Source organism: Lithobates pipiens, unplaced genomic scaffold (assembly GCF_037356315.1).
Source record: "Lithobates pipiens isolate NorthernLeopardFrog02 unplaced genomic scaffold, aLitPip1_a1.2 Scaffold_19, whole genome shotgun sequence".
Taxonomy (NCBI): Eukaryota; Metazoa; Chordata; class Amphibia; order Anura; family Ranidae; genus Lithobates; species Lithobates pipiens.
The window spans coordinates 596,470,584-596,491,729 of NW_027507764.1; the positions used below are offsets into that span (position 1 = coordinate 596,470,584).

Genomic DNA, 21,146 nt, shown 5'->3' on the forward strand with positions numbered 1-21,146 from the left:
AGTAAAGGCCCGCCGTCAGCTGTGCGAATGACGTAGCCTCACCGGAAGTGACGGGGTGAGCGAAAATCACGGGTCGCATGAAATTTTACAACACCGGCTCCGCTCCGGTCATGTATTGCGGTGTGCGCCGGGCTGTGCGGGGCGGGTGGGGAGAGTCGGTGGAGGTCAGAGGGGTGGAGATGAGACACAAGACTCCGCTATACCTCCTGATAGTACAGCTGAGAGCTGATTGGACTACAGCTTCCCAAGGTGTGTGTGACTCCGCCCCCTACCTGTCATACCCCCTTCCCCCCTACCTGGGACACCCCCCCCTCCCCCTACCTGTGAGATGTGACCTCTATGGGATTGCCTTATAAGGACATGCAGGATTCCGTGTTATATGATTGGATGCTTTGCCAGCCCAGCTCTACACTCTAACAGCCAATCAGATTCCAGCAGCAGCCTATGACGTCACAGTGGTGGTCACATGACTGCGGGCTATAAATAGCAGTGTGCAGGCATGGTAGCTGTCAGTTGAGATTTGCTCTCAGTGAAGAAGGTGCTTCATAGAAAGCTGCTGATTTTGGATATATTGGATTTCATTAGATTCGATAGCTGATAGATTTCTACACATCGATCGATAACAATCGTCACCAAGTGACTTTTCTTACAATTCTACTTATAGAGAAAATAACTGTCATAAAATGAGGCTGCAGATTATAATTACAATGCTGCTGCTGCTGATAACGGGGCCGGATTTAGGACAGAAGGAGAAGACGGAGAAGGACGGAGGGATTAGGATGGGGGGAGGGGCGGAGTTTGTGGAGCAGAAGACGGAGGGGGACGGAGGGATTAGGATGGGGGGAGGGGCGGAGTTTGTGGAGCAGAAGACGGAGGGGGACGGAGGGATTAGGATGGGGGGAGGGGCGGAGTTTGTGGAGAGGACGGAGGAAGACGGAGGGATTAGGATGGGGGGAGGGGCGGAGTTTGTGGAGAGGACGGAGGAGGACGGAGGTATTAGGGTGGGGGGAGGGGCGGAGGGGATTGTTGAGGACGCAGAAGAGTATAACAAGGAAATATACCAGAAATTAGAGGCGACGGAGAAGATACTGAAAAGTAAAAATGATCCCCCCAAATTCCCTACCTGGATCACCTCGATAAAAAGGCACAACCCCTGGATCTACTTCCTGCTGGTCTTATCCTACTGCATCAACTCTAATGTGATACGCAGTCGTCACATAAACGTGCTAATATTGTTCTTTAGCATCATCTATTGGCTGTTCACTCGCGGATTCATAGACTATGACTCCATTAAACCAAAGTGCCCCGAGGTGCGGGAGGTCTTACTGTTCCTAGGCATACGCCTACTTTTCAATAGCAGGAATTTGTACAAAATGATGGTTGCTTGGCTCCGCCCAGTCCCCTTCACTGAGTCCTCTGCTTTAGAAACAGATGACCCACCCACGCCCATCAATGAGGGAGATCGGTACCAGGTGCTGCCGTTTGGTAATGATTGGCTCCGCTCCGTCTTCGCCTGGGTGTCTTCCCTTATTGATATCGATGACCCACCCACGCCCAACAACGAGGGAGATCGGTACCAATTGGTCGTTTGGCTCCGCCCCGTCTCCAACTGGGCGTCTTCCATTTTTGATTTCGATGACTCACCCACGCCCATCGAGGGAGATTGGTACCAATTGCTGGTCACTTGCATGCAGGCAGGCTGGTTCTGGTGGTGTTTTACCTTATTTCTCATAGTCCTAAACTGCGATATCATGACCAGGGATTTGCAATGGATGCCCGCTGGGCTCCGCTCACCATCCTGCCCGTGGAGTCTCATAGTAAGCCTGTTACTGGTCCACTTAGTCATCATCTTCTATCTACTGCTTTTACTATGGGGAGCCAACTCCACCAAACCCGAGGATTCCCAGGACCAGAGAGGACATTCTACTACACTGGATGACTCTGCAAACGCCGACCCGGCACAGGAGGAGCTCACACAGGAAGAGCCCACGCGGGACGAGTCTGCGCAGGACGACACCGCACAGGAGGAGCTCACACAGGAAGAGCCCACGCGGGACGAGTCTGCGCAGGACGACACCGTACAAGAGGAGCTCACACAGGAAGAGCCCACGCGGGACGAGTCTGCGCAGGACGACCCCGTACAAGAGGAGCTCACACAGGAAGAGCCCACGCGGGACGAGTCTGCGCAGGACGACCCCGTACAAGAGGAGCTCACACAGGAAGAGCCCACGCAGGACGAGTCTGCGCAAGACGACACCGTACAGGAGGAGCTCACACAGGAAGAGCCCACGCGGGACGAGTCTGCGCAGGACGACACCGTACAAGAGGAGCTCACACAGGAAGAGCCCACGCAGGACGAGTCTGCGCAGGACGACACCGTACAAGAGGAGCTCACACAGGAAGAGCCCACGCGGGACGAGTCTGCGCAGGACGACACCGTACAAGAGGAGCTCACACAGGAAGAGCCCACGCGGGACGAGTCTGCGCAGGACGACACCGTACAGGAGGAGCTCACACAGGAAGAGCCCACGCGGGACGAGTCTGCGCAGGACGACACCGTACAAGAGGAGCTCACACAGGAAGAGCCCACGCGGGACGAGTCTGCGCAGGACGACACCGTACAAGAGGAGCTCACACAGGAAGAGCCCACGCGGGACGAGTCTGCGCAGGACGACACCGTACAGGAGGAGCTCACACAGGAAGAGCCCACGCGGGACGAGTCTGCGCAGGACGACACCGTACAAGAGGAGCTCACACAGGAAGAGCCCATGCGGGACGAGTCTGCGCAGGACGACACCGTACAGGAGGAGCTCACACAGGAAGAGCCCACGCGGGACGAGTCTGCGCAGGACGACACCGTACAGGAGGAGCTCACACAGGAAGAGCCCACGCGGGACGAGTCTGCGCAGGACGACCCCGTACAAGAGGAGCTCACACAGGAAGAGCCCACGCGGGACGAGTCTGCGCAGACTAGTGGTGCACCTTCCAGCAAGAAGTCCCTTAAGGCTCACATCCGTGACTACATCCGGCGTAAATGGCAGCCAATGAAGAAACGTTGAGGGGGAGGGGTATCACAGGTGGGGCAAGGAGGGGGTGTCACAGGTGGGGGGGAAGGGGGGTATGACAGGTGGGGGGGAGGGGGGGTTATCACATGTGGTGGGCGGTATGACAGGTGGAGGGGAGGGGGGGTTTATCACATGTAGTGGGGGGGTATAAATAGTGGGGGGGGAGGGGGGGTTATCACCGGTAGGTCGATCTTTATGATTCCCCTGACTTGTATCTACAAGCTGAACATCCCTGAAAACAGGTACAAGGCCTCCCCATCCCCCGCCTCTATGGATTGTTTGGACCCCACAACTGAAGGATCTCATTGCCATTAATACAGACTGATCCAGGGAGTGGACAGAGAAAGATTTAAAGGACATAATAAAGACTTTATTAATAATGCAATTCAAAAAGTGAAAGAATATTCGATTATTTACTGTTTGTGTTTTTGAGGTTTTACATTTTTGACACTTTTATGGAAAAATGAAGACATTAAATAAAACTTAAAAAAAAAAAAAAGTTGTCTTTTTAGCAAGTTATTTCTGAAAAGGTGGGGGGGGGGGTATGACAGGTAGGGGGAGGGGTATGACAGGTGAGGGGGAGGGGTATCACAGGTAGGGGGAGGAGTCACACACACACCTTGGGAAGCTGTAGTCCAATCAGCTCTCAGCTGTACTATCAGGAGGGATAGCTGAGTCTGTGTCTCATCTCCACCCCTCTGACCTCCTCCTACAACTCTCCTCACCCGCCCCGCACAGCCCGGTGTTGTGCCGTATAGTGTCCGGCCATCATATAGCGCCCGCCCCGTACTGTGCATGCGCAGTATGGAGCAGAAGAAGCTTCGGAAAATCTCCGAAGTTGAACGGCGCCTGCGCGGTGAGTGGAGGTGGTGGCCCCACCATCCAAGCGGACATAGGGTTGTGAATATTAGAGGGCCCCTCGCTTCGCTCGCCACGCTTCGGGCTCGGCCTCGCTGCGCTCGGCTCTTTTATATTCCTACTCTATGTCCACTTGGATAGTGGGGATGGAACCTGGACTCACCGCGCAGGCGCTGTTCCTCCTCGGCAATTTTCGGAATCTGTGTTGCTGCCCATGCGCAGTACACAGCGGACACTATCGGATGGGGGACCTTATATGACAAGACACCGGCGCCCACGGCAATACATGACCGGAGCGGAGCTAGTGTTTTGTCAGATTAGGCAACCTGTCCGAAAGTATAACGGAAGTGACGTTTAGTCCCCGCCATCTTGCTACACCCTGTACTCAATAGTGTACAGTGAGAAGGGGTGTAGTGTCATATTTTGCTCCCCATCACAGAATGCTACGGAAGTGACTTTGCCGCCAGAAATTTTGCACTGCACATGCGCGATGCGTTCCAAATGCTTGCACCATGCGTTCCAGAGTATTTCCGACAATATAGTTCAGTGAAAGCGTCAGATAATGTCACGGGAGTGAGGGGAGGTAATCGTGACATTAACTTTAGACAGAGCGGAGAGCGGCGGAGAGAGAGCGGGTAACTGTGTGGCTCAGGGAGGGGATTACCTCCCCTCACTTCTCTGACATTATCTGACGGTTTCACTGGTCTGCATTGTCGCAAATCATTTGGAGCGCATGGCGCAAGTGTTTGGAACGCATGGCGCATGCGCAGTGCTAAATTTCTGGCCGCAACGCCACTTCCGGAACATTCTATGATGGGGAGAAAATATGACACTACACCGCCATGCGGACATCTTGTTACACCCACCGGAGTTTTGCCCTTTATACGTTTATTTAACAGTAAAGTGAGGTTATATAGTGAAATACAGAACTTATAACTCCGTGTTACTGTTTAGATGTTGAATTTTAAAAGCTGCGGCAAGTGTGCTGATCTTGTAGGTTTGTTAATCTGACAGAAGTTTTGCTGCCTTTAAAATTCAACATGTAACCAGTCACCCGGAGATCTAAGCTTTGTATTTCACTACAGAAACTCAATTTAGTGTTAAAAAAAGCGTGTGAAAGGCAAAACTCCGGTGGGTGTAGCAAGATGTCCGCTTACCCCTTTTCAGTGTCTCCTTATTATGGAGGAGCGCGGGGTGTAGGAAGATGGCGGCGATGAAATGTCACTTCCGTCACACTTTTTATGATGACAATCCCGCTCGCCCAGCTCTCAGTCTCTGAGGTAACCGGTGTTCTGCCTAATACAGTCCGCCCATCAAATGCTGTCCGCTCCGTACTGCGCATGCGCAGTACGGAGCAGCCGAAGCTTCGGAAAAACTCCGAAGTTGAACGGCGCCTGCGCCGTGAGTGGAGGAGGTAGCCCCACTATCCAAGCGGACATAGGGTTAAGAATTTTAGAGGGCCCCTCGCGGGCGAGCTTCGCTCGCCACGCTTCGGGCTCGGCCTCGCTCCGCTCGGCTCTTTTTTATTCTAACTCTATGTCCAGTTGGATATAGTTAGTCAGGTTGAAAAAAGACACAAGTCCATCCAGTTCAACCTTAAAAACAAATAAATAAAATAAAAAATAATCGTACAATCCAGATACCCAATTTTATGCCCACAATTGATCCAGGAAGGCGAAAAAAAACCCAGCAGAGCATGCTCCAATTTGCTACAGCAGGGGAAAAAAATTCCTTCCTGATCCCCCAATAGGCGATCGGATTTTCCCCGGATCAACTTTACCTATGTTAGTACCTAGTTATATTATGTAGATTCAGGAAAGTATCCAGGCCTTTCTTAAAGCAATCTACTGAGCTGGCCAGAACCACCTCTGCAGGGAGTCTATTCCACATTTTCACAGCTCTAACTGTGAAGAAACCTTTCCGTACTTGAAGATGAAATCTCTTTTCCTCTAGACGTAAAGAGTGCCCCCGTGTCCTCTGGGTTGACCGTACAGAGAACAACTCAACACCAAGTTCACTATATGGACCCCTAATATATTTGAACATGTTGATCATATCCCCCCTTAATCTCCTCTTCTCAAGAGAGAATAAATTCAGTTCCTCTAATCTCTCCTCATAGCTGAGCTCCTCCATGCCTCTTATCAGTTTGGTTGGCCTTCTCTGCACTTTCTCCAGTTCCCCGATATCCTTTTTGAGAACTGGTGCCCAAAACTGAACTGCATATTCCAGGTGAGGTCTTACTAATGATTTGAACCGGGGAAAAATGATATCTCTCTCTCTCTGGAGTCCATACCTCTCTTAATACAGGAAAGGACTTTGCTCGCTTTGCAAACAGCAGCTTGGCATTGCATGTTGTTATTGAGCTTATGGTCTACCAAAACCCCCAGATCCTTCTCCACTATGGATTCCCCCAGTTGTACTCCCCCTAGTATGTATGATGCATATTCTTAGGCCCCAAGTGCAGAACTTTACATTTATCAACATTAAACCTCATCTGCCACATAGTCGCCCAATTAGACAGAGCATTGAGGTCGGCTTGTAAATTGGTGACATCCTGTAAGGCGGTTATTCCCCTGCATATCTCGGTGTCATCTGCAAAGACGGAAATGTTACTTTTGATCCCAGACCCCATATCATTTATAAAGATGTTAAAAAGTAAGGGTCCCAGCACTGAACCTCGGGGTACACCACTGATAACCTTACACCATTCAGAGTAAGGCCGCGTACACACGGGCGGACTGTTCGCCCAACTTTGTCCGCTGAACAGTGTTTGGGCGGACAGTCCGCTCGTGTGTGGGCTTTCAGCGGACAGTTTCAGCGGACAGTTGGACGGACAAGGTTTTTCGGAAATTCCGAAAAACTGTCCGCTGAAACCTTGTTTCAGCGAACAGCCCGCTCGTGTGTAGGCTTGTTCGTCAAACAAAGTTCCGCGCATGCTCAGAAAGGATTTACACGCCGAAAGCTATAATGCAGTGTATAGGACGTTGTATTTTTCGTCCCGTCGTACGTGCCGTTCACGTCATCGCGCACGGTTTCAGCAAACTGTTTGTTCGTCGTGTGTGGCCATGTCCGTCCATGCTAATTTTGAGCGGACTGTTCGCTCAAACTGTTTGACGGACAAAGTTGGGCGAACAGTCCGCCCGTGTGTACGCGGCCTAAGAATCATTAACCACGACTCTCTGAATTCTGTCTTTTAGCCAATTTTCTATCCATTTACAAACTGATGTTTCCAAACCTGTAGACTTTACCTTACACAAGAGCCGTGTGTGGGGAACTGTATCCAACGCTTTCGCAAAATCCAAGTATACCACGTCCACCGCCACCCCTCTGTCCAAGTATACCCCGTCCACCGCCACCCCTCTGTCCAAGTATACCACGTCCACCGCCACCCCTCTGTCCAAGGTTTTACTTACCTCCTCATAAAAAGAAATCAGATTTGTCTGACAACTTCTGTCTTTCATAGTGGATAGTGGGGATAGAACCTGGACTCACGGCGCAGGCGCCGTTCGTCCTCGGCAATTTTCGTAATCTGTGTTCCTGTGTACTGCGCATGCGCAGTACACAGGGGACAGCATCTGATGGGGGACACTATTTTACAAGACACCGGCTTGGCTTGTGTTTAGCACAGCGGAGCTCGCGGGAGACTTGGGCCCCCTCCTGTATATCTGGTGCTGGGGGAGTGACCGGAATGACATCATCAGCCAATCAGACGGCGGTAGTGAGCGCTTGTGCTGTGCTATACCCTCTGTCAGAGTTTACCACAGACTTTATTCTTCTCCCCCCGCCGTATATTGGGGGATGTTCTGGCCGCTGATTCTCCTCGTACTGCCGACATCTTGGAAGGGGAAGCAGGAAAGTGAGAGGTGCGGGTGATGCCGGGTGGCGGCAGTTGATGGGGGGGGGGCACAGTGGCGGCAGTTGATGGGGGGGGCACAGTGGCGGCAGTTGATGGGGGGGCACAGTGGCGGCAGTTGATGGGGGGGCACAGTGGCGGCAGTTGATGGGGGGGCACAGTGGCGGCAGTTGATGGGGGGGCACAGTGGCGGCAGTTGATGGGGGGGGCACAGTGGCGGCAGTTGATGGGGGGCACAGTGGCAGCAGTTGATGGGGGCACAGTTGATGGGGGGCACAGTGGCGGCAGTTGATGGGGGGGGCACAGTGGCGGCAGTTGATGGGGGCACAGTGGCGGCAGTTGATGGGGGCACAGTGGCGGCAGTTGATGGGGGGCACAGTGGCGGCAGTTGATGGGGGGCACAGTTGATGGGGGGCACAGTTGATGGGGGGCACAGTTGATGGGGGGCACAGTGGCGGCAGTTGATGGGGGGCACAGTTGATGGGGGGCACAGTTGATGAGGGGCACAGTTGATGGGGGGCACAGTTGATGAGGGGCACAGTTGATGGGGGGCACAGTGGCGGCAGTTGATGGGGGGCACAGTTGATGGGGGGCACAGTTGATGGGGGGCACAGTTGATGGGGGGCACAGTTGATGGGGGGCACAGTGGCGGCAGTTGATGGGGGGCACAGTGGCGGCAGTTGATGGGGGGCACAGTGGCGGCAGTTGATGACGTCTTCAGTTTGTGCCCCTCGCCCTCCTCTGGTGCTCTGTGTCCTGTGATGTTCTCCAGGAAAAGGATTTTACAAATCTTATTATTTCCCTCATTAAAATGTCTCCAATTCATAACTTTTCTGAAATGTTTATCTGGATATTTTTGTTGTTTTTCTCTCTTTTATAATAAACCGACCAATAAAATTATAGACGATCGTTTCTTTATCACATAATCAGCAGCCGATCGAATGCTTCTTCTTTTCCCCTCTCTGTGTACAGCACAGTGTATGGGGGGGTGTAGTGTACAGCACAGTGTATGGGGGGGTGTAGTGTACAGCACAGTGTATGGGGGGGGTTGTAGTGTACAGCACAGTGTATGGGGGGTGTAGTGTACAGCACAGTGTATGGGGGGGTGTAGTGTACAGCACAGTGTATGGGGGGGTTGTAGTGTACAGCACAGTGTATGGGGGGTGTAATGTACAGCACAGTGTATGGGGGGGGTGTAGTGTACAGCACAGTGTATGGGGGGTGTAGTGTACAGCACAGTGTATGGGGGGTGTAGTGTACAGCACAGTGTATGGGGGGTGTAGTGTACAGCACAGTGTATGGGGGGGTGTAGTGTACAGCACAGTGTATGGGGGGGTTGTAGTGTACAGCACAGTGTATGGGGGGGGTTGTAGTGTACAGCACAGTGTGTCCTCTGGTCATCCCCATCCTCAGATTCCCTCATATAATGGTGGCGGCAGTTGATGGGGGGGGGGCACGGTGGCGGCAGTTGATGGGGGGCCACGGTGGCGGCAGTTGATGGGGGGGCCACGGTGGCGGCAGTTGATGGGGGGGGGGCGCACAGTGGCGGCAGTTGATGGGGGGGGCACAGTGGCGGCAGTTGATGGGGGGGGCACAGTGGTGGAAGTTGATGGGGGGGCACAGTGGCGGCAGTTGATGACGTTTTCAGTTTGTTACAGCACAGTGTATGGGGGGTGTAGTGTACAGCACAGTGTATGGGGGGTGTAGTGTACAGCACAGTGTATGGGGGGTGTAGTGTACAGCACAGTGTATGGGGGGTGTAGTGTACAGCACAGTGTATGGGGGGTGTAGTGTACAGCACAGTGTATGGGGGGTGTAGTGTACAGCACAGTGTATGACAGGGGTTGACAAATTTGCTTGGAATCTAGGAGCCAGCTAAAAAAGTTAGGAGCCGGGTCGGTGACGGCGATCTGGACCTGTCCCTGGCCTGACATGGAGACGAGTGAGGGGAAGATAGCGCCCCCCACCTGTCTCCAAGTCATTGCCCATAGCTCTTAGAGGGACATTTTATTTATTTTTTTCAAATGACAATTTTCTTTTAAATTGCATTTTAGTGTAAATATGAGATGTGAGTCTCTCTGACCCCAGATCTCATATAAAAGAGGACCTGTCATGCTTTTTTCTATTACAAGGGATTTTTACATTCCTTGTAATAGGAATAAAAGTGACACACATTTTTTTTTTTTTTTAAAAGAACAGTGAAAAAAATAAAAATAAAAGTTAAAATAAGAAAAAAAAATGTTTTAAATGCGCCCTGTCTCGCCAAGCTTGCGTGCAGAAGCCAACACATATATGAAAGCGTTGTTCAAACCACACATGTGAGGTATCGCTGCGATCGGTAGAGTAAGAGCAATAATTCTACCCCCAGACCTCCTCTGTAACTCAAAACGTGCAACCTGTAGAATTTTTTAAACGTCGCCTATGGAGATTTTAAAGGGTAAAAGTTTGTCGCCATTCCATGAGCGGGCGCAATTTTGAAGCGTGACATGTTGGGTATCGATTTACTCGGCGTAACATTATCTTTCACAATATATAAAAAAAAAAATGGGCTAACTTTACTGTTGTCTTTTTTTTTTTTTATTAAATAAAAAAATTTTCCCCAAAAAAAGTGCGCTTGTAAGTCCGCTGTGCAAATACGGTGTGACAGACAGTATTGCAACGACCACCATTTTACTCCTCTAGGGTGTTAGAATAAATAATAAAATTTTTTTTTTATATATAATATATATATATATATATATATATATATATATATATATTATACATATTATATAAAAAAAAAATGTTTTTATTATTTATTCTAACACCCTAGAGGAGTAAAATGGTGGTCGTTGCAATACTGTCTGTCACACCGTATTTGCACAGCGGACTTACAAGCGCACTTTTTTTGGGGAAAATTTTTTTATTTAATAAAAAAAAAAAAAGACAACAGTAAAGTTAGCCCAATTTTTATTTTTTTTTATATATTGTGAAAGATAATGTTACGCCGAGTAAATCGATACCCAACATGTACAGCACAGTGTATGGGGGGTGTAGCGTACAGCACAGTGTATGGGGGGGTGTAGCGTACAGCACAGTGTATGGGGGGGTGTACAGCACAGTGTATGGGGGGGGTGTAGTGTACAGCACAGTGTATGGGGTGTAGGTCTGGGATGAATCTTGCTGTCTTCTCAGACTTGGCCAGTAGGTGGAGCTCTAGGAATGGTGTCAGGAGGGATATCAGTGAGCAGATAATGATGCGATATGAGCACAGCGCCGCGCTCTCTGTGGGCGATATGATGACATCACAGTGTTCTGTCTCCTCAGTTGGCTGCCGCTCTGCTGAACATTCAGATCCCGCTCATCCTCGGGGAGTTGGTGAATGTCGTGTCCTGCTACACCCGGGAGCATGCTGGGAACTACCTGCAGGAGGTGCGGGGCCCCGCCCTCAAACTACTCGCCCTGCTCAGGTGAGTGATGGGCGGAGCCTCCATGAAAAGGGGAGGGGCAGCATGCCTTCCCTAGGTAGTGTTACTTCTGTCCAACTCTACCCCATAGATCCCCATAGGGGGGCCGTTCTTCCAGAAGAGCGTTTGTGAGGTCCGGCACTGATGGAGGGATTTGGGGTTTCCATAGCAACAGGCTGACTTTTCATTGGGGTACAACCAGCACTATATTACCAAAAGTATTGGGACACATGAAATGTAATGATGTCTCAGTCCGGAGGGGTCAATATTGAGTTGGCCCTTTGCAGCTATAAGAGCTTCACTTCTTCTGGGAAGGCCGTCCACAAGGGTTAGGAGTGGTTCCACCTACCCCCACCGTACCCCCCACCTACCCCCATCATACCCCCCACCTACCCCCACCATACCCTCCCCCCCATCATTTGGTTCCAGTCCTCCTTCAAGCAGGTCATTTCTCAGGTGAGTGTATTATAGGGGCCCCCGCCTGCCTCTGACCTACCAAGATGGGGCTGTTGGCACCTGTACAGGTAGAAGGGTTGGGGGTGGGGTCTGTATTCTGTTGGGTTTGTATGGGGCTGGTGGTACCTGTACAGGTAGGATTGGGGGCGGGGTCTGTATTCCAAGGACGGCCCTCTTTAGAAATATTGGCAGTGTGTAGACTGTTCTCCATGGGCTTCTTCTTGTTGAGGTTTTTATCATACATTGGGGGTGACTGTTGGGGGGGTCTTGTCATTTTTGGGGTGACCCGTCCTGTAATTCTCCGCAGGGTCTCAGGAACAGCACTCAGACCTTGGGCTGCTTTGAATCCCTCTATTACATCTCTCCTAAGCTGACCGGCCTGCTGGTGGTAGTGATGCCGTGTTGGTGGGGGCCGGGGCCCTGATTGGCTCCTTCCTGCGCAGATTATCCCGCCGTGCCCAGGAGCAGGTAAGACCCCCCCCCCCTCCATATTCTGCATACCCCCAGGTGGGGGCACCATATTGTGTGTTCCTCTCCACCCCTGCGGTCATGTGATCTCTTTCCTCCTTTCCAGTCATGTGATCTCTTTCCTCCTCTCCAGTCATGTGATCTCTTTCCACCTCTCCAGTCATGTGATCTCTTTCCACCTCTCCAGTCATGTGATCTCTTTCCACCTCTCCAGTCATGTGATCTCTTTCCACCTCTCCAGTCATGTGATCTCTTTCCACCTCTCCAGTCATGTGATCTCTTTCCACCTCTCCAGTCATGTGATCTCTTTCCACCTCTCCAGTCATGTGATCTCTTTCCACCTCTCCAGTCATGTGATCTCTTTCCTTTATTCAGATTGCCAAAGCCACTGGAGTTGCAGACGAGGGTCTGGGGAACGTACGGACGGTCAGAGCGTTCGCTATGGAAGACAGAGAGGTGGAGTGAGTGTTCTCTTTATATTCAGTCTGAGTTCTCCTATCATCCAATCACATCCCGGCTCTCATTGTCACATTGCAGATTAGAGAATGTAGGGTAATGTGATTGGTCAGGACAGATTGGTGACGGATATCACATCGGTCTGTACCCGCCGGGATCACTCGGACGGAGTTGGTTCGGTTTTTGATGAATGGTAATTGAATTGTTTGGAGATTTTACAATCAGATTGCATTCTGTTAATTAAAGTGGAGCTCCACCCAAAGGGGGGAGACTCTGCTTATCCAGAGTCCCTGGACTTTGAGGCTCTCGGGCAACATTATTGGATAGAGGGGGGGGGGCAGGTAAGTATTAGGGGGGGCTCAGGTAAGTATGGGGGGGCTCAGGTAAGTATGGGGGGGGGCTCAGGTAAGTATGGGGGGGGCTCAGGTAAGTATGGGGGGGGCTCAGCTAAGTATAGGGGGGGGGCTCAGGTAAGTATTAGGGGGGGGGGGGGGGGCTCAGGTAAGTATTAGGGGTGGGCTCAGGTAAATATGGGGGGGGGCTGCACACAGAAGGCTTTTTATTGTCATTATACGGCGGCCGTTTGAAGGAGAATAGTATTGTTATGGCAGAAGAACGCTACCGTAACCCCCGATATCCTCTTCAACGGTGGGCGGTCCGCTTTCAGATAAAAGTGGTCTCTGTGGCGGAATGCAAGATCACTTTTATCAGGGGGCCCCCACCACGTTCCGGTCGTCTCCATCGGTAGCAGCCAGACGATCGCGTTCTTTCCCCTGACAGGCTGGATGCCGAGTGAGAGGAAGATGGCCCCCACTACTAAAGCAACGTTTTATTTAACTTTTTTTTAATTTATTTATTTATTTTTATCATTGCATTTTAGTGTAAATATGAGATTTGAGGTCTCTCTGACCCCCCCGGATGTCATATATAAGAGGACCGGTCGTGCTTTTTTTCTATTACAAAGGATATTTACATTCCTTGTAATAGGAATAAAAGTGACACCTTTTTTTTTTATTTTTTTAGAACTGTATAAAAAAAATAGCGCCATCTCTGCCCGCATCCTCCACCAATTGTAAGATATCGGGGTGATTGGGTTCAAGTGGCGCATTTTTCCAGAAAACGTGTCACACCAGACTCTTTGTAATGGCAGCCCGCTTTTATTAAAGGAACAGAAAAGAAAGTTCAAACAGTAATCTTCCCTCGCAGGGGGTTCCACCATCACTGTATACACACAATTCAGCCTCCTTGCTTACTAGCTGTTTATCTGCTCAACTTCGTGCTGCTCGATCGCGGGCCACATCTGCCCCCTGCAGACACACATGTTCAGACTGCCACCTGCAACCTTAGACTCCTAGAGACCTCCTGTCTTTCTTCTGGAGTCATCTCCACCTGGGACCCTCCCGACCCCCAGACCAGGCCTCCCGTCTGTAGGGTGGAGTCATCTCCACCTGGGACCCTCCCTCCCTCCTAGACCAGGCCTCCCGTCTGTAGGGTGGAGCCGTCTCCACCTGGGACCCTCCCGACCTCCTAGACCAGGCCTCCCGCCTGTAGGGTGGAGCCGTCTCCCAATGTGAGCCCTGAGCTCTCTGGGAGGATTATGAAGCCAGCCCACAGATGTGTTATTAACAAGCCTAACAAATTCAGGTGTATATTGCTAATCCACAGCATGACTTGGGGTCACCTCTCCACCTCCCCTATTCTTTGCACCCCCCATGGGGATAATTTTTTTATGTAGAGTATTAAACAATTAAATTGAAATTGTATTGATATGAATACTTTAAAGTATGTTCCTCTATCTAGCTGGCATGTATAGAAAGTCTGTCCTGATGAAGAGGACTTTGTCCAAGAAACACGTCAAGCTGTACAGACTATCATGTGCATTTCTACAGTATTGAAATCGACTGGTTTTATATACAATTGTATTTTATTGTAATCTATTGTTGTATGAATTGCACTTGTCTGAATCTTATCAATTTTGAATAAATTTGATTGGAACAAAATATGTTGTGCCCTAAAAGTCCCACACCTATATGTGTATATATATATATATATGTATATATATATATATATATATATATATATATAATCTATTTTCTGTGTGGAGTGGGCTGTGTATATCCCGTGGGGTGTGTATACCCCGTGTGAGGTTGTATGTGAGGTTTGCTCTGTTGTGTATACCCCGTGTTGGGTTCCCGGTACAGAACCTCTGTGTTTTCTCTGCAGGTATTGTCCTGGGGACCATCTTTGCCGGCGGGTCTCTGATGGCCGGGAACGAGCTCTCAGCCGGTGATCTCATGTCCTTCCTGGTGGCGTCTCTGACTGTGCAGAGGTCAGTTCTCCAGCCGGGAAGGGGGGGAGGGGGTCATATTTGTAGAACATTCCCCCCGATTCTCCCTTTCCACTCCGATCACAGACAAGTGCAAGTATATAGAAGAGCAAAGGTTTTCCAGTTGTGGGTGGGGGATGGGATGTTATTGGGGGAGATTATCACAACAGGAAGTGAAAGGGAAATCTCCTCTGGAAGACCCCCCAACCACCACCCCAGTTTCCTCCTGTCATTGCTACTGTTAACATGTCACTTCCTGCCTAGTGGAGCCATTGAGACAGGAAGTGGGGTGAAATCTATCTTCCGGAGCCCAAAATTGTAGTACGAAGCCCAACAGAAGCTCTAATCCTTCCAGAAGTAGGTTTGAACTTCAGCAAGTCGTCCTCACCACGTCTTGATGCCGAAACGCATTGAGTTTCTGCCATGTGATTGGCTGATTAGCAATTTTTGTTACCAGGCAGTTGAACGGCAGGCCTTGTACTGTGCAGCATGGAGAATACACTGAAATTTTCCGTGTCCTGACTGATTTTTGTCCCCCTCAGGAGCCCGTCCTGTTTGGCACATCTGTCCTGGAGAATATTCGCTTCGGGAGGCCGGAGGCTTCCAAGTTGGCAAACGCCGATGACTTCATCCGGAACTTTCCAGATGGCTACGACACCGTGCTGGGTGAGCCGTGTACAGACGTCTGCACTCACAAAGAATCCTGGGGGTTTTTTTGTTTTGTTTTTTCATTTCATTCATTTTTTATTTTTATTTTTTTGGAAATTCAGAAATGTTGAAATTCGAAAAAAAACTAAAATTTAGATTTTCAGAAATTTGAAAATCTGAAAAAAAAAAGAATCATTAAAATTTGAAATAATTATTAAATTCTAGGTATTGGAATTTCCTTTAAAATTTGGCTGTTCGGCATTCGTTATTTCAGATCATTCGGAACTTCGGATAAATTCGTATTCGTTACCTTCACTAACGGACAAATTTGAAAGGAAATTCCAAAATTTATAATTCAATAGTTATTATTAGTTATTTCAGATTTTCAAATTTTGATTCTTTTGAATTTGTCGGATTTTCATTCTTATTCTTGGATTTTCAAATTTCCAAATTTTAGAATTTTAGAATTTTTTTTTAATTTATGAAATTTCAAATATTCAAATTTTTGAATTTTCAGAAACTCAAAATGCAGAAATTTAAATTAATTAAATTTTGTAAAACAAATTCGGAACTAAATGACTTGGACATGTCTAATACCTGCGGCCAGGAACCGGCCGGGTCCACAGAGGGCCGTCTTCTCATAACACACATCAGAAGTGACCGGCGCTCATTTCCTCTCTCGGCAGGTGAGCGTGGGGTGACCCTCTCCGGAGGTCAGAAGCAGAGGGTGGCCATTGCTCGCGCCCTTCTAAAAGACCCGCGGGTGTTAATTCTGGATGAAGCTACGAGCGCTCTGGACGCGGAGTCGGAGAGGACGGTACAGCTGGCTCCGGAGCGTGCCGCCTCCGGGCGCACCGTCTTGGTGATCGCTCATCGGCTGAGCACCATCGCCGACGCGGATATCATCGTGGTCCTGTCTAAAGGACGTGTGGTGGAGGTGAGTGGCCAGGAATTCCAATGCTTTGTCCTCATCATCACCAGACATGCACAGCGGCGACCCCCTCCCCCGTCACATCACGTGATGCTTCATATTGGTGTCACGTGAGGGCGGCCATTGCAAAGTCAGTGGATGCCCGGCTGTGGCCACAAGTTACAATGCCGGTGCTGCCGAACGGAGGGGGGGTGAGCGAGGCTTCCATCACCCACATCGCTGGACCCCGGGACAGGTAAGTGTCCAATTTATTAAAAGTCAGCAGCTGCAGTATTTGTAGCTGCTGACTTTTAATTTTTTTTTTTAGAATGGGAACTCCTCTTTTAGAGCCCATTCACACAGGGGCAACTCCTGATCCGACTTCAGGTCGCCCCTAGTCGCCTCAGGTCGGACAACATTTAAAAAGCAATGTAAGTGAATGAGAGCCGTCTTAATGCACACTACTGAAGTCGCTCCGACTTCAGAAAAGGTTCCTGTACTACTTCTATCCGACTTGTAGGCGACCGGTACCCATTGATTTCAATGGAGATCGCCTCCAAGTCGGATCTCCGTCTATACGGAGGCGACTCTGACAGAATTATCAGCTCTCAAGAGGGCACTCCACGCCAAATTTCTGAAAAAAATTTGGCATGGGTTCCCCCCTCCGAGAGCATACCAGGCCCTCAGGTCTGGTATGGATTCCAAGGGGAACCCCCTACGCCGAAAAAACGGCGTGGGGGTACCCCCCAGATCCACACCAGACCCTTATCCGAGCGCGCTACCCGGCCGGCCAGGAAAGGGGGTGGGGACGAGCGGGCGGCCCCCCACCTCCTGAGCCGTACCAGGCCGCGTGCCCTCAACATGGGGGGGTGCCTTGGGGGAGGGGGGCGTGCGGCCCCCCCACCCCAAAGCACCTTGTCCCCATGTCGATGAGGACAAGGGCCTCTTCCCGACAACCCTGGCCGTTGGTTGTCGGGGTCTGCGGGCGGGGGGCTTATCGGAATCCGGGAGCCCCCTTTAATAAGGGGGCCCCCGGATACCGGCCCCCCACCCTATGTGAATGAGTATGGGGTACAATGTACCCCTACCCATTCACCTGTGAAATAAAGTACAAAAAAAAACACAACACAGGGAAAAAATATTTTATTGCACAGCTCCGGGGGTCTTCCGTCTTCGGGGGTCTTCTCGCCGGACTCCTCCGCTATCTTCTGCTAGCTCTTTTGCTAGCGGAGGAGTCTGGCTTTCTTCCTCGCCGCCGGCCTCTTCTTCCGACTTCGGGGGTCTTGTCCCCCTCTTCGGTTCTTCTGCCGGGCCACCGCGCCTTCTTATAGCTCTTTTAGAGGCGGTGGCCCGGTCTTCTGTCGCCGCCGCCTTCCGTTCTTCTCCTTCTTCTTCTCCTGGAGATGTTGACTCAACGATCTCTCCGGCCACAATGCCAGGGACGCGCTCCGCTGCCTCTTATATAGGGACAATGGGGCGGTGTCACATGGGTTGATGTCACATGGTGACCCCGCCCCCTTACCATGTGACATCAACCCATGTGACCAACCCATGTGACACCGCCCCATTGTCCCTATATAAGTGGCAGCGGAGCGCGTCCCTGGCATTGTGGCCGGAGAGCTCGTCGAGTCAACATCTCCAGGAGAAGAAGAAGGAGAAGAACGGAAGGCGGCGGCGACGGAAGACCGGGCCACCGCCTCTAAAAGAGCTATAAGAAGGCGCGGTGGCCCGGCAGAAGAACGGAAGGCGGCGGTGACGGAAGACCGGGCCACCGCCTCTAAAAGAGCTATAAGAAGGCGCGGTGGCCCGGCAGAAGAACCGAAGAGGGGGACAAGACCCCCGAAGTCGGAAGAAGAGGCCGGCGGCGAGGAAGAAAGCCGGACTCCTCCGCTAGCAAAAGAGCTAGCAGAAGATAGCGGAGGAGTCCGGCGAGAAGACCCCCGAAGACGGAAGACCCCCGGAGCTGTGCAATAAAATATTTTTTCCCCGTGTTGTGTTTTTTTTGTACTTTATTTCACAGGTGAATGGGTAGGGGTACATTGTACCCCATACTCATTCACATAGGGTGGGGGGCCGGTATCCGGGGGCCCCCTTATTAAAGGGGGCTCCCGGATTCCGATAAGCCCCCTGCCCGCAGACCCCGACAACCAACGGCCAGGGTTGTCGGGAAGAGGCCCTTGTCCTCATCGACATGGGGACAAGGTGCTTTGGGGTGGGGGGGCCGCACGCCCCCCCCTCCCCCAAGGCACCCCCCCATGTTGAGGGCACGCGGCCTGGTACGGCTCAGGAGGGGGGGCCGCCCGCTCGTCCCCACCCCCTTTACTGGCCGGCCGGGTAGCGTGCTCGGATAAGGGTCTGGTGTGGATCTGGGGGGGACCCCCACGCCGTTTTTTCGGCGTAGGGGGTTCCCCTTGGAATCCATACCAGACCTAAGGGCCTGGCATGCTCTCGGAGGGGGGAACCCACGCCAAATTTTTTTCAGAAATTTGGCGTGGAGTTCCCCCTTGAGCTCATTCTCTGCTTGGCCACGGCAAAAGTCGCCTGGCCTGGGGCGACTTGTAAGTCGTCCCAAGTCGCGCTTGAAGTCATCACAAGTCGTTTTGAAGTCGTCCCAAGTCGCGCTGTGATCTTAACTCAAGTCGTCTACAAGTCGTGTTGCCCCTGTGTGAATGGACTCTTAGGGGGATGAGCCTCTTTTTGACGCTTGTTGTTTATGTTAAAATCCTTTTTCTAGCAAAAGGAAAAAATAAATTACTTAGAACCTCCAAACATTATATATATATATATATATAATAACCGACATTTTATTCTCTAGGGTGTCTGAAAAAAAACTAAAAATAAAAAATAAATATATATATATATATATATATATATATATATATATATAAAATAAATTAATATAATATAATTTTTTATTTTTTCAGACACCCTAGAGAATAAAATGGCGGTTGTTGCAATACTTTGTCACAGTGGTCTTGCAAGCAATATTTTTTTTGGAAAAAATATACTTCTTTGAGTTAACAAAATGAGGCCGCGTACACACGGGCGGACTGTTCGCTCAACTTTGTCCGCTGAACAGTGTTTCAGCGGACAGTCCGCCCGTGTGTGGGCTTTCAGCGGACAGTTTCAGCGGACAGTTTGACGGACAAAGTCTTTCGGAAATTCCGAAAAACTGTCCGCTGAAACTTTGTTTGAGCGAACAGTCCGTCCGTGTGTAGGCCACTTTCAAAATGAGCAAACTGTTCCCGCTCGGAGGAAAGTCTGCTCATTTCGAGCGCGTGTGAAGGTAGGCGGGGCCCGCGACGGAGACGTCGCGGGCTCCGCCGCCTGGAATGAACTTAAAGGGGAACCCCAACGCCGAAAAAAATCGGCGTGGGGGTCCCCCCAAAGTCCACAACAGACCCTTGTCCGAGCACGCTACCCGGCCGGCCAGGAAAGGGGGGCGAGCGAGCGCGCCCCCCCTCCTGAGCCGTACCAGGCCGCGTGCCCTCAACATGGGGGGTGCCTTGGGGAAGGGGGGCGGCGCGGCCCCCCCACCCCAAAGTACCTTGTCACCATGTTGATGAGGACAAGGGCCTCTTCCCGACAACCCTGGCCGTTGGTTGTCGGGGTCTGCGGGCGCGGGGCTTATCGGAATCCGGGAGCCCCCTTTAATAAGGGGGCCCCCGGATACTGGCCCCCCACCCTATGTGAATGAGTATGGGGTACAATGTACCCCTACCCATTCACCTGTAAAATAAAAGTACCCAAAAAAAAAACACAACACACGAGAAAAAATATTTTATTGCACAGCTCCGGGGGTCTTCCGTCTTCGGGGGTCTTCTCGCCGGACTCCTCCGCTATCTTCGTGTAGCTCTTTTGCTAGCGGAGGAGTCCGGCTTTCTTCCTCCCCGCCGCCGGCCTCTTCTCCCGACTTCGGGGGTCTTGTCCCCCTCTTCGGTTCTTCTGCCGGGCCACCGCGCCTTCTTTAGCTCTTTTGCAGGCGGTGGTCTTCTGTCGTCGCCGCCTTCCGTTCTTCTTCTTCTTTTTCTTCTTCTTCTTCTTCTCCAGGAGATGTTGACACGACGCTCTCTCCGGCCGGAATGCCAGAGCTGCTCTGTGCTGCCACTTATATAGTGACAATGGGGCGGTGTCACATGGTATATGTCACATGGGTTGATGTCACATGGTGACCCCGCCCCCTTACGATGTCATAGTCCCCATGTGACCAACCCATGTGACATATACCATGTGACACCGCCCCATTGTCACTATATAAGTGGCAGCACAGCGTACCGATACCCCTCCCAACCCCCACTAGAGTACCGATACCCCCACCCGAGTACTGATACCCCTCCCATCCCCCCACCAGAGTACCGATACCCCTCCCATCCCCCCACCAGAGTACTAATACCCCCCCCGCCCACCCACCAGAGTACCGATACCCCTCCCAACCCCCACTAGAGTACCGATACCCCCACCAGAGTACTGATACCCCTCCCATCCGCCCACCAGAGTACTAATGCCCCCCATCCCACCGATACCCCTCCAATCACCCCGCCAGAATATGAATACCCTGGGACTATTATTTGGCAAAGAGATAGAAATGAGTTTAAATATTATAATAAGAAAAGAATATCTTTATTGGTTTCTTAAAAAGGCAAATACAATCATTACAAGT

General features: G+C 51.0%; 2 protein-coding genes and 1 long non-coding RNA gene across 3 annotated transcripts; all 3 read left to right on the plus strand.

Moving 5' to 3' along the window:
* Positions 1 to 48: 48 nt before the first annotated feature.
* Positions 49 to 16,822, plus strand: LOC143997835 (mitochondrial potassium channel ATP-binding subunit-like). Its single transcript, XM_077493664.1, has 4 exons — positions 49 to 249; positions 14,826 to 14,931; positions 15,471 to 15,594; positions 16,263 to 16,822. The coding sequence occupies exons 1-4, from the start codon at positions 78 to 80 to the stop codon at positions 16,275 to 16,277; spliced, it is 417 nt and encodes a 138-aa protein (XP_077349790.1). The 5' UTR covers positions 49 to 77; the 3' UTR covers positions 16,278 to 16,822.
* On the plus strand, positions 275 to 3,091 carry LOC143997831 (uncharacterized). The gene has a single exon (XM_077493660.1). It carries the CDS (start codon positions 684 to 686, stop codon positions 3,057 to 3,059), a length of 2,376 nt encoding a protein of 791 aa, XP_077349786.1. The 5' UTR covers positions 275 to 683; the 3' UTR covers positions 3,060 to 3,091.
* Positions 11,984 to 14,665, plus strand: LOC143997836 (uncharacterized). Its single transcript, XR_013277744.1, has 3 exons — positions 11,984 to 12,146; positions 12,522 to 12,607; positions 14,403 to 14,665. It is a non-coding gene; the product is annotated as an uncharacterized LOC143997836 (long non-coding RNA).
* Positions 16,823 to 21,146: the final 4,324 nt, after the last annotated feature.

Excerpts from the sequence above, each read along its gene's own strand:
- LOC143997835 (XM_077493664.1), top strand. The coding sequence starts at position 78 with ATGAAATTTTACAACACCGGCTCCGCTCCGGTCATGTATTGCGGTGTG. Across the intron at positions 250-14,825 it reads TTGGACTACAGCTTCCCAAG|GTATTGTCCTGGGGACCATC; the intron begins GTGTGTGTGACT and ends TTTTCTCTGCAG. Across the intron at positions 14,932-15,470 it reads GCGTCTCTGACTGTGCAGAG|GAGCCCGTCCTGTTTGGCAC; the intron begins GTCAGTTCTCCA and ends TGTCCCCCTCAG.
- LOC143997831 (XM_077493660.1), top strand. The coding sequence starts at position 684 with ATGAGGCTGCAGATTATAATTACAATGCTGCTGCTGCTGATAACGGGG.